The 12,687-nt window shown below is 37.8% G+C and overlaps 1 protein-coding gene across 3 annotated transcripts in view; it reads left to right on the forward strand.

Annotated features, from left to right (window-relative positions):
* PALS1 (protein associated with LIN7 1, MAGUK p55 family member) overlaps nucleotides 1–12,687 on the forward strand; it is a 104,744-nt gene that overhangs the window by 32,309 nt on the left and 59,748 nt on the right. The window contains exons 2-3 of one of the 3 annotated variants that reach the window (XM_049898881.1): nucleotides 4,109–4,189; nucleotides 9,296–9,833. In XM_049898881.1, the coding sequence (XP_049754838.1) occupies nucleotides 9,467–9,833 (367 nt within the window). In that variant the 5' untranslated portion in view covers nucleotides 4,109–4,189; nucleotides 9,296–9,466. The remainder of the gene's footprint in view (nucleotides 1–4,108; nucleotides 4,190–9,295; nucleotides 9,834–12,687) is intronic. The other 2 variants (XM_049898880.1, XM_049898883.1) reach the window with 2 other exon arrangements.

Below are 12,687 nucleotides of genomic sequence, written 5' to 3' on the forward strand. Positions count from 1 at the left end.
GATGCTGTTGTTGTTGTGTGACATCAAGTCGACCCCCTCTCTCTGAAAGAAGTGAATCCTCTCACTGACAGCCTTAGCCTGGACTCTGGGTAGTACAGGCTGATGTTAGCCAGCCCAGCAAATGCACTTTTAGTACTGCTGATTCTGGATCTATTACCCATGGCAGACATCGCTGACTGTACATTATTCCTGCCACAGATCCAACATCTGTGCTCACAGTTTTTCACGATAGTGCTCCAGGCAGGCACTACTGATCACTTGGTGTTTGTACACACAGTGCAACCACCTTTCTGTCCCAGGGTTAGAATATGGACCTTGGATTCTGATAGACCATTGTATAAACTCTGGTCCAATCATTTTGTTATTATGAGACCTTTGGCAAACTATGAAGCTAAGATACCAAGAAATTAAGACTTTAGTTTTTCTTTCTGTATAAAGGAGGATTACTGTGGAAGTTAAAATTAGAAAATGTAGTACCTGACACAGAAGGTACTCAATAAATGTTAGTTGTTAGCACCTAGAGCCTGTTCATGATTATCCATTTCCCATGTTTCTGTGAAAGATCTTTCCTATGATTGTCAAATTCATTGCTCTGCTGAATCTTTCCCAAGGAAATGGCAGAGAAAAGGTCATATATGAAACTCAGACTGGTATTAGTGCCCCAAGAGGAAGCATTCGTATGGATTAAGGAGGCATAGCTCTCTAATTTTAGCTACCCTAGAATGACTTGGACAGGAGTTGCTTGGAGACAGAACGGTAAAACAAACAGATCTGGAAATCATTAGAACTGGGTTCTAGTCAGGGCCGTGCACCCAACTAGCTGGATAACCACTGGAAGTCCACCTCTCCCCTGGGGCCCTTGATCTTCTGTGAGGTAAAGCCATCGATTGCGTGAGTGCTGAATCCCCATTAACTCTCAGTTCTGTGATTCTCTCCTTCAAGATCTAATTTACGTCTTCTCACCTCTTTGTTGAAACCTGTTCTGACCATTCTCACTACACATAAATTTTCCCTCTCATAAGAATCTGTAACACTTGTCTGTGCTATGCATCTGGAAATTAGTCCACATCATGGCCCCCTTGTAATGATAATGATAGTAAACGCTTGTATCACACTAACTGTAGACCAGGCATTGTTTTGAGCTATGTTTGCAACACACATATGAATATAACTATTTACAATTAAAAAAAAAAAAAAAGTATTGTTATTAGGGTTCCAGTTCATACACGTATGTGTTTATTCCAAACAAAAGTTGTTTAAACATGTCTCTGTGATCAGTGAATGGCAGAAGAAAAGTTCTCTCAGTAATATACTTGTCTTAGTGTCGTTAGGGTGCCTTCAGAAAAAAATGGATACTTTTTGTGCCCATGGAAAAAAACAATTTTGAGGTCAGGGCTAATATCACATTTTTAACAGAACTCAAGTGGACATATTCCCAAATCATTGAAGCTTTGCAGCAAGTTTATGGGAATGCTGCCCCACGTGAAACAACAATTTTTAGATGGATCAAGTGTTTTGAGAAAGGCCGGGAAGACCTCAGAGATGAACCAAGAGAGGGAAACCACTCAGAAGGTTATGGTGACTGTTTTTTGGAATTCCAAAGGGGTAATCTTGGTAGATTTTCTTGAAGGACACAGGACAATGACGGGGGCTTATTATAAAGAAATTTTTAAGAAAATTGAAAACTGCATTGGTGAGAGAAAGGCCAGGAAAGTTTATTTACTTTTTAAGTTTTTTTCATTGTACTTTAGATGAAGGTTTACAGAGCAAATTAGTTTCTCATTAAACAATTAATACACGTGTTTTGTGACATGGGTTGCCAAATCTATGACATATCAACATCCTCCGCTTCTCAACTTTGGGTTTCCTATTTCCATTTGTCCAGCTTTCCCATCCCTTCCTGCCTTCTCACCCTTGCCTCTGGGCTGGTGTGCCCTTTTAGCCTCGTTTTGTTTTATTGTCCTCTCCAATCTTTGGCTGAAGGGTAAACCTCAGGAGTTATTTCAGTACTGAGCTGTCAGGGTGTCCAGGGGCCATACCCTAGAGGTTTCTCTAGTCTCTGTCAGACCAGTAAGTCTGGTCTTTTGTGTGTGTGTGTGAGTGAGAATTTTGTTCTACATTTTATTCCAGCTCTGTTCAGGACCTTCTATTGTGATCCCTGTCAGAGCAGTCAGTGGTGGTAGCTGGGCACCATCTAGTTGTGCTGAAGTCAGTCTGGTGGAGGCTGTGGTAGTTGTGGTCCATTAGTCCTTTGAACTGATCTTTTCCTTGTGCCTTTGGTTTTCCTCATTCTCCCTTGCTCCAGAAGGGGTGAGAACTGTGGAGAATCTTAAATGACTGCCCAGGCTTTTAAGACCCCAGATGCTCCTTACCAAAGTGTAATGTAGAACATTTTCTTTGTAAACTATGTTATGCCATTTGAGCTAGATGTTCCCTGAGACCATGGTCCCCACAGCCCTCAGCCAAGTAATTTGGTCCCTCAGGGAGTTTGGTGTGTCTGTGGAGCTTCCATGACCTTTCCTTGGACAAGTTGTGCTGGCTTCCCCAGTATTGTGTACTCTCTTACCCTTCACCAAAGTTACCACTTATTTACTGTCTATTTAGTGTTTTTTCCCTCCCACCTTTCCCCTCTCTCGTAACCATCAAAGATTGTTTCTTTTTGTGTATAAACATTTTCATGAGTTTTTTCAGTGATAGTCTCATATATTTGTCCTTTGGTGATTGACTTATTTCACTGAGCGTAATACCCTCCAGATTCATTCAGGTTGTGAGGTGCTTCGCAGATTCATCATTGTTCTTTATCGTTGCATAGTGTTCCATAGTCTGCTTATCCCTTTATCTGTTGATGGGCACCTAGGTTGTTTCCATCTTTTTGTTGTTATGAACAGTGCTGCGGTGAACATGGGTGTGTGTATGTCTATTTGTGTGATGGCTCGTATTTCTCTAGTATTTATTCCTAGGAGTGGGATTGCTGGATCGTGTGGTACTTCTATTTATAGCTTTAAAAAAAAAAAAAAATTTTTTTTTTTTTTGGAAGCGCCAAATCGATTTCCATCTTACATTCACACCAGCAGTGGTGACTTCCTGGAGAAGATAGCATTTAAATTGGGACTTGAAAAAAGAGAATGTGTTAGGCACATGGGGCTAGGGATAATTAGGGAGGAAATGAAATCAGACTATTAAAATAGGTCAGATGAGAAAAGAATGAATGCTTAATTTAGGATAATGGATTCTAAAAATCCTTACAGAATCGATGAGTTTGGCAACTGATTGGATGATACAGCTAAGGAAGATAAAAATATTGGAGATAGTAGTACAATTAAGATTTTGGGGGAAACATCCATAAAGAAATGCACTTTCTGTTCCCTCAACCTGGAACCTTTTTGTTTCTGGATATTCGGATGGCTGGTTTTTGTCATGTAGCTCAAATATCACCTCCTAAAAATAGACTTTCCTGACCATTTTATCTAATTTTGCCCTGTTCAGACATCACTTTTTATTATTTTACCCTGTGTTACTTTCTCTGTAGCCCTTTTTCTGAAATCGTTTGTTTGCTTATTGTTGTCCTACCAGAATGTAAACTCCGTTAGTGCAGGATCCTCTTCTTTCTTGGTCTTCATGACAGCACCAACATTTCCCCGTTAGTTAACTGTGGTTCCTGTGTGTCAAAAAAAAGTTTTTTTTGATCTTTCTGGATCCTAAACGTCTTACTTTCTTGGCATCATCAATTACGTGTTATGTTTAAAATAGATCCAGAAGTTGTAGTTAAAAGAAACAACTGCGTTTTTGTTTGAGCCTTTAATTAACCTAGAAGTCAAAAAGCATCATGAAAAAAAATCTGCTAAAATGGCTTATCCCCTTTTTAAAAAGCTTTTAAATTGAGTCTTTCTCATCACTGATTTTAGATGATTGATATTGAGTTTAGCTGATGTCCACTAGAGACTTAGAAGTTGGGTGCATTTTTACAACTTCCCACTAAGAAATCATAGCAATCTATGAACAGAATTGGGTGTCATTGAATTAATTTGCCTCCCTTCTCCTTCTTCCCCTTAAAAAAACACTGCAGACTTTTACACTTGATTAATCATCTCATTTTTCTATTTTACAGACTAAGAAACCCTGAATTCTGTGAAAAACCAGAGAAGAGAAGCTAAGAGGTTAGTAGACAAGGTCTTCTAATTTGAATAATGTAAGTTCTTTTCACTGTTCTTGGCCTGAATCCCATGTTAGCTGACAAAGCTGTTTCTATGGAAGCAAATAGTCCAACCCCTTAGAATGAATGTCTGAGGAATGCTGATCACTTAAAATGAGACTTCCCAGCTGCTGGTCAAAGGGCATTATTTGCAGGAGATGGGGAGAAAGGATGAACTGAAAAAAATTCTAGAGTTCTGGACACTAGTGTATACTGACCATGTTTATGCATATGAAGTGTTTGCTTTATATTTACCTTTGCTTAAGAATCAGGAAAATGATATATAGGAAATTGTCTTCCTGCTAACTTGTACTGTTCCACAGCTCATACACAAATGATTCTGCTTCTTGGTATTGAGCTTTCAGTGGGCCTGTACCCCTCAGCCTATTTCAGGCCCCCCACCCTCAATCATTTATACATCTCCAGTGAAGCTTATTTAGCTTCCTTTTATCATAGCTAATTCATACAAGCAAAGCCTCTTCTCCCCCACTCTTTTGAAGTTAGCCTTTAAACAGCTTTAGCCTACCAGCTTGAAAAATTTGTTTTCTTGCTTCGTGGACTGCGTAAAAGATTTTTATTATTTTTTGGGGAGGGTGTGGGAGACAGGATTCTGATAAGGATTTGAAATGTGGACCTTTTGAGATGTTTGTTTGGACTGAGAAGGGAGGAAGACTCTTAGGGCCAGTAACTTGTAACTCCGTTATCTGCATGTTGTTGTTAGTTGCCGTCAAGTTGATTCCGACTCATTGCAACCACACGTGTGCAGAGTAGAACTGCTCCATAGGGTTTTCAAGGCTTTGACCTTTCAGAAGCAGATCTCCAGGCCTGTCTTCCAAATGACAGTTTATTATTTGTATAAAAGGAAGTAGTTCTCTCATTCGGTCATTTACTAGTCTTCTGAACTATCAAAAAGCTTTGTTTTTGAGAGGTATAGTGTAATTCCTTTGGACAGAGACTCTTTCACTGTTTATTAAATATATTGACTACATATATGAGCTAGAATGGAAACCCTGATGGCGTAGTGGTTAAGTGCTACAGCTGGTAACCAAAGGGTCAGCAGTTCGAATCTGTCAGGCGCTCCCTGGAAACTCTATGGGGCAGCTCTACTCTGTCCTATAGGGTCGCTATGAGTCGGAATCGACTCAAGGGCACTGGGTTTGTTTTTTTTTTTGGTATGAGCTAGAATATTCATGGATTGCCTGTTTCATGCTAAAACTACAGAATTCTAGAAGAACTTCTAATATGAGTTTAATTTTGGACACATGAATTTCTAGATCCTTGTAGGACATTTGAGGAGTCCTGGTGGCACAGTGGTTAAGAGCTTGGCTGCTTACTGAAAAATCGACAGTTCAAACCCATCAGCTGCTCTGTGGAAGAAAGATGTGACAGTCTGCTTTGGTAAAGATTTAAACAAAAACAAAAAAAAAAGATTTACAGCCTTAAAAATCCTATGGGGCAGTTCTACTATGCCATACAGGATTGCTATGAGTCGGAATAGACTTGATGGCAATGGGTTTGGTTTGAGCTGACAGGACATTTAGGTAGTTAGACTAATGGGCAGAGACCCACTTTTTATAAGCCTAGTTCCTAGCCAGGGATAAATGTTCAATTAAATTTATGTGTAAATCATTCCTCTTTTCAAAATCTTTGATGACTGTCTGTCTAGAGAGTTAGGACTTATATTTAAGACCTTGTATGAGCTGTACCCAATCAAGTTTTCTGGCCATATCTTCCACCACTCTTCTGTACAAACTGACTGCTTTAGTTAAACTACCCTTCTTATTTGTACTTTTCCCATGCCTTTTTTCTTCCTGGTTTTAGTTTGTATTGCTCCTTCCTTATTCCTACATCCTGTCTTTAAGGCCTACCTTAGTCTTCATTCCTTGTTCTGAAAAAGAGGCCTACTTCTAGAGTTCTAATGAATATTAAGTAAGTGAATACTTACTTCACTGTGTGAAGTGCTTGGAATACTGCCCGACACATAAAAAAGTGCTCAGGAAATGTTAGCTGTACTTGTTATTACTACTATTGGCATTACTGTGCCTACTTCCCCTGACTCATCCTCTTCCTCCTGTTCGTATCATTTTGCCCTCTTATATTAATATAGACACCAAGTTCTATTGATTCTATGCCCTGTGAATTTCTTGAATGTATCTTTACTCTCACTGTCTTAGTTCAGGACCCCATTTCTTATTTCTTATAAAACAAAAAACTAAACCCGTTACCGTCGAGTTGATTCTGATTCATAGTGACTCTATAGGACAGAGTAGAACTGCCCCATAGAGCTTCCAAGGAGTGCCTCATAGATTCGAACAGCCGACGTTTTGGTTAGCTGCCGTAGCTCTTAACCACTACGCTGCCAGAGTTTCCCCATTTCTTATAGTTGCCTTTAAGCTGGTCCATTGCCATCCTTTAGTCAGTCCTCCACACTTCAACCTCCACTTTCTATAAAAGTAACTATAATCATATCATCCTCTGTTTAAGAATTCCTTAGTGATTGTTAATACTTTCAGGGTAGAGGCCAAAGTCTTTAGCTCTCAAATACTTCTCAGTTTGGCCCTTTGCTTGCCTTCCCAGTTTCCATAGTTATTCATGTATTATATCCTCCCATCGTTCCATCCAGCTTTATTGCATTGTATTCAGCTTTCTGAAAGTACCTTACTATCATACTCCTCCTTTCTGTTGGTCATGTGTTTCCCTCTACTTGGAACATACTGTTTTTCTATCTGGCTGTTTGTTTTGTTTTGAATCTGGCTAATTTTTAGTTGTTCTTTGAAATACAGCACAAAGAAATGTATTCTTATGTTTTGAGTGTTTCCTCTCACCCTTACCACAGACCAAGTTGTAGAATCCACTGTGTGTCCTTCAAATTTGTGACATTTCAAAGTTTAGTTCAACAAATACTTTTTAGAATTTCCTATAGGTCTTGTATTATGCTAAGCACTGGGGTATAAAAATAAGACATGACCCCCTGTCTTCAATGGATTTTTAATCTAGTGAGGAGAGACCAACTGGGGAAGAATAATCATTTATTTTCTTTACATTCCGTCCCAGTAGGCTGTGAATACTTTGAGGAGATGATCAAATGGAATTTTAAGTGGATTAATACCGGGTTGCAGAAATTTTTTTTGCAGAGGAAAAGGCTAGATCCAGATAGACAAGCATGATAGTAGCCTAAGTGTGAGAACTCTGACCCTGAGCACCTGACCCAGTCTCTTGCATGGTCTGTAATTTCCCCCCATGATCTAGCGTAGTGAGTAAGACTGCAGTCTGTTGGTTGTTAAGCTGAGAGTTTTAATTTCAGATACATAGTTTTTGTAAACTAGCATACATATTAAGTACAATATATATTACTCATTCTTAACTTTGGTTTTTAATATCCAGTAAATTTTTGTAAATAGAGGTGGTTGAGAGTTTTAACTTTCTGGGAGTACGTACACTCTTAGGTTTTTGAAATTAAACTTAAGCAGAGCACTACAGTAACTCCTACACAAATTTCTGCTTACTTGTAATGAAAACATTAAATTAGCTGAATTTGCATCTGCATGTAATCAACATATGAAGCTTAAAAATTGCCTGACATAAATCTAACAGCTCTCATTCTAATGAAATAGAAAGAAATCTAGTGGTAAATAAGTACTTTTTAGTAGATCACTATAGTTAAAAAGAGAGAGTGGTAAAGTTGGATGGAAGTCAGAAGAATCTACTAAAATTCATGTGGAAATGTAGTTCTCATGGTTCATGTAGCTTGCCTCCATTTTTTTCGTTGTTGGCCTAGTGATTTTCCTGGTAGTCTAGGTCTTCTGTACCTGTTTTCAGTGTGACTCTAGGTGTTTGTTTGAGAGAAGATTGCCTGGTATTAGGAATATTATCTGAAAAAACAACTTTTGCTTAGTTGGCATCATGCTCTAACCAACTTATTTACTGAAGTGATGGCTCAACTCAAGGAGAAAGTTGGTTTATTATTGTAAATATTTTTGAAACCTTGAGTGAAAGAAGATTAATTAGATTTAATATGTGGGTTTACACAGATATAAATAATCTGCCTGTTTATGACTGAGAAATGGCTTGAAGACACGCCAGTGTCATCAGTAAAATATTTTTCTTGTCTAAAATACTGTCAACGGACTTTTCTTAAAATAGGAGAATCAAATTAATATAAGAATTAATATACATATATGTATTTTGTTTTAAAATTTGCATGTATTATTTCATTTAAAACTCACAACAATCTTATAAGTAAGTTTTTTAAATGAGAAATCTGAGGTTCTTCAGAGAGGGTAGCTAACTGGCCTCAAATCATAAAGCCAGAAGAAGTAGCAGAACCAGAATTAAAAATAAGCTTTCCAATATGTTCTTTTTGCTGTACATTATGACTTTGGTTTATGACTTTAAAATTTTTTGAGTGGTAATAGATATTATTATTTTCTCTAAATGATTCCCCATAAAGAGTTAACCCTGTTCCTTTTTAATGTGACTGATTATATAGATTGATAACCAAAGTAGTCCTTTTCTGCCTTAGCTGCTAATTAAAATTTCTTGTTTGTTAAGTATCTTCTTTATCTCATGAACTCCTAAAGATGAATTGCCCCCTGCCCCCAAATATTGTTTAATATCTCAGGTGATCCACCAGCACAGTTTGCTCTGTACCAAGTCAATTGATCTTCATTGGTTTCTTTAACAGTTAACCAGGGAGTTATTTATCCCATGTGTAATAGTTGAGTGTAAAGTAGTGTGTTGAGACAACTATACAAAGATGATTAAACACTTTTTTATACCTTAAGCAACCTGTTCTCTACCAAACTAGTACCTAAAGCTTTCTTACTTTGCTAAACTTTACTAAGCGAATTCCTTTTTCAGTGTATCCATTTTCTCAGCTGTAAAATTAAACAGTATGTTTCAGATTCTGTAGATTTTTTTTGAGACATCTTGATTTCCTGGGCATTATCTGTAAAATGAAAGGAAAGTGCCTCACCAGTGTAGCAAAATTATATTATATACTTGCTAGATATTTCTATATTATGTGAGATTAGAAATGAGCTATGTAAAATTTGCTTTTGTATTGTAATTCTTATACATTTTTCCCCTCATCTTTCCCCATAGATTTCCTTCGTGGATATTTTTCATAGCATTATTATGTGATGTGAGAAGTTTTTGTGGTTTTTTTTTTTTTTTTTGTGGAAGTAACATGGATTTTATACTACAGAATCAAGAGAATTGGCTTTATAGGAAAAATTGATTTATAAAAAGTGGTACAGGTTCTTATAGATAACCATGACAACATCCTATATGAATGGGCATGTTACAGAGGAATCAGACAACGAAGTAAAAAATGTTGATCTTGCATCACCAGAGGAACACCAGAAGCACCGAGAGATGGCTGTTGACTGCCCAGGAGATTTGGGCACCAGGATGATGCCAGTACGTCGAAGCGCACAATTGGAACGCATTCGGCAACAACAGGAAGACATGAGGCGTAGGCGAGAGGAAGAAGGGAAAAAACAAGAACTTGACCTTAATTCTTCCATGAGACTTAAGAAACTAGCCCAAATTCCTCCAAAGACTGGAATAGATAACCCTATATTTGATACAGAAGAAGGAATTGTCCTAGAAAGTCCTCATTATGCTGTGAAAATATTAGGTGAGTAAAAACAGCAGAATGTTTTTGCTTTAGTTTATGTATGCCTTAACATAAATGTGTGTGGGAAGGAAGAGTGGGGTAAGAGAATGTAAGAAATGGTACCTTCAAATTCTAGACCAAGGTCAGTTCTTACTGTGAGCCAGGTAGAGCTAAAGTATGTGGCTTAAATAAGTTCAGTCACTGCAACATGTTTTTTTAGATATAATCTTTGAATTAAAATTTTCTACGTGTGACCTAACATTTAAATCCTCGAAACTCACCTTTTAGATGAAACTCACAAACTGAAAAAGCAATTTTCAGATTTCGAATTTTTGATTTCCTTAAAGTTTGTAAAATATAGTAATTAAGTTAATATGTGTAGCTGAAAATCTATTTGATTTCTTAAATTAATGACTGGCAAGAAGAGGGACTGGTATTGTTCATATGGCATCGACACATAAAATATGCTCCTCCCACCAAATTCTTGTGATCAGATAAATTTGAGAACACTGGATTAAACGAGATAAACAGCTTCTTACTACACAACTTCTTGGAGCCTTTAGAATGCTAATAGGCGTTATGAATCTCCAAGAGAAGTTGATGTTGAGTGCTCATTGAACTTAGTGCCCCCTTCCTGCACATACCTGGCTGCTCACTGAATTACAGTTAGGACTTGGTACAACTCAATTTGAGAAATGCTGGGATATATATATATTAATTGTGCTCTCTTTGAAACCAAGCTAACTTTAAATGAAATATTTTATTTCTTGGCAATGTATTATTTATAGATGTGAAGAGAAGGAGACTTCCACTCTTCTGTGGAAGGAGAGTTTTTGTTGTTTTTCCATTCACTTGAGTGTCTGTTGAGCACTGTACTAGGTGATTTAGCAAATGCCATTGTATGTAATATACCCACAATAATCCTATTAACAGGTCTCTATAATCTCCATTTTGGAGGTGAAGAAATTGAGCCTCAGAGTTAAGTCACTTGTTTAGGACAGCACAGCTGATAGTGGTAGGGCCGTGTTTGAATTTGCCGGTTCTGGCTCTGCAGTGGTGTACTACACAAAGCAGAGTTTGAGTGGGGAACTGACACCCAGATGTGCTTCATGGGGCCGAGCTGTGGCTACCCAGAGTGGAGTACCTTTTTCTCACCTGCCCAAAGGCTAGATTTGTCCCTCACTAAGTCTCTTTATCCCACTTCTGGAGCAGTTTCTACTACATCTGCATCATCAGCTTTTGTATTAGATTCATTAAGGGTCCACATTTCTTTTTTTTTTTTTAATTGTGTCTTAGGTGAAAGTTTACACAGCAAATTAGTTTCCCCTGGAATAATTTTATAAAATTGCTCTGAGTCATTGTTGAGAATTTTTACGTGTCAGCGTTCTCATTATTTCCATTCTGTTTGTTCTGTTTCCATTGATCTAGCTTCCCTTCCCCTCCTTGCCTTGTCATCTTTGCTTTTGGGTAAATGTTGACTGTTTTGTCTCTTATAGTTAATTGTGTAAGGGAGCACATTACTCACAGGTGATACTGTTTATCTTATAAGCCAATGTATTATTTGGCTGCAAGGTGACCTGCAGAAATAGCTTCAATTCCAAGTTCAAAGAGTATCTTAAGGCAGTAGTCTCAGGGGTTCCTCCAGTCTCTGTCAGAACAGTAGGTTTGGCCTGTCTTAGAAATTTGAGTTTTGTTCTACATTTTCCTCCTTTTCTATCCAGGACCTTCTATTGTGTTCCTGGTGAAAACGGGTTAGTAGCAGTAGCCAGGCACCATCTAGTTCTTCTGGTCTCAGGGTAGAAGAGGCTGTGGTTTGTGTGGGTTGTTAGTCCCATGGACTAGTTTCTTTTTTGAGCATTTGATTTCCTTCATTGTCTTTTGCTCCATATGAATACCAAAAAAAAAAAAAACAAAAAACCATTGCTGTTGAGTTGATTCCGACTCATAGTGACCCTATAAAACAGAGTAGAACTGCCCCATAGGATTTCCAAGGAGCGCCTATGGATTCAAACTGCCAGTCTTTTGGTTAGCAGCCATAGCTCTTAACCATTACACCACCAGGGTTTCTTTCCATGTGAATGGAGACCAATAGTTGGATCTTAGATGGCAGCTCACAAGCTTTTAAGACACTAGATGCTACTCACCAAACTAGGATGCAGAACATTTTTTTTGTAAACTATGTTATGCCAATTGACTAAGTTGTCCCCCAAGACGATGGTCCCAAGCCTTTTGATCCAGTAAACTAATCCCACGAGTTGTTTGGATATGTCTAGGAAGCCTCCATAACTGTTTCCTATGGTTTGTTATATATGTAGATATATATGCAACACACACAAACATGTATGTACATATGCCTACAGATAAACCTATACATGCATGTGCATTTACTCACATATGCCTTCCTATACACATACATGCATCTGTATTTACCTGTATAACCACACACATATTTTTGGTTGTTTTGCTGTTGTTGCAGAATTGTATGTGTTACAGCACTTATCGAAATTGTCCGTTTTTCACGTGTACTTCTTCGTGTCTTTATTTACCTTGGTCAAGTTGTGCTGACTTCACTTATATTTAGGATTGCCTTTCCCATCACTAACGAGTGTCTACTACCTATAAAGTGATTCCCCCTCTTTCTCCCTCCTATCCCTGGCAACCATCAAAGAATTTTGCTTTCTGTGTATATATCTATCCTTGATTTTTTATAATAGTGAGACCATACAAAATTTGTCTTTTTGTGACTGACTTATTTCACTCACGATAGCACTATTTTTTATTTCACTCAGCGTAATGTCCTCCAGATTCATCCATGTTATGTTTCATGGACTCCTCATGTAGTATTCCATTGTTTGTGTGTTCTGCAACTTGCTCA

Source organism: Elephas maximus, chromosome 10 (assembly GCF_024166365.1).
Source record: "Elephas maximus indicus isolate mEleMax1 chromosome 10, mEleMax1 primary haplotype, whole genome shotgun sequence".
In the NCBI taxonomy this organism is placed as follows: Eukaryota; Metazoa; Chordata; class Mammalia; order Proboscidea; family Elephantidae; genus Elephas; species Elephas maximus.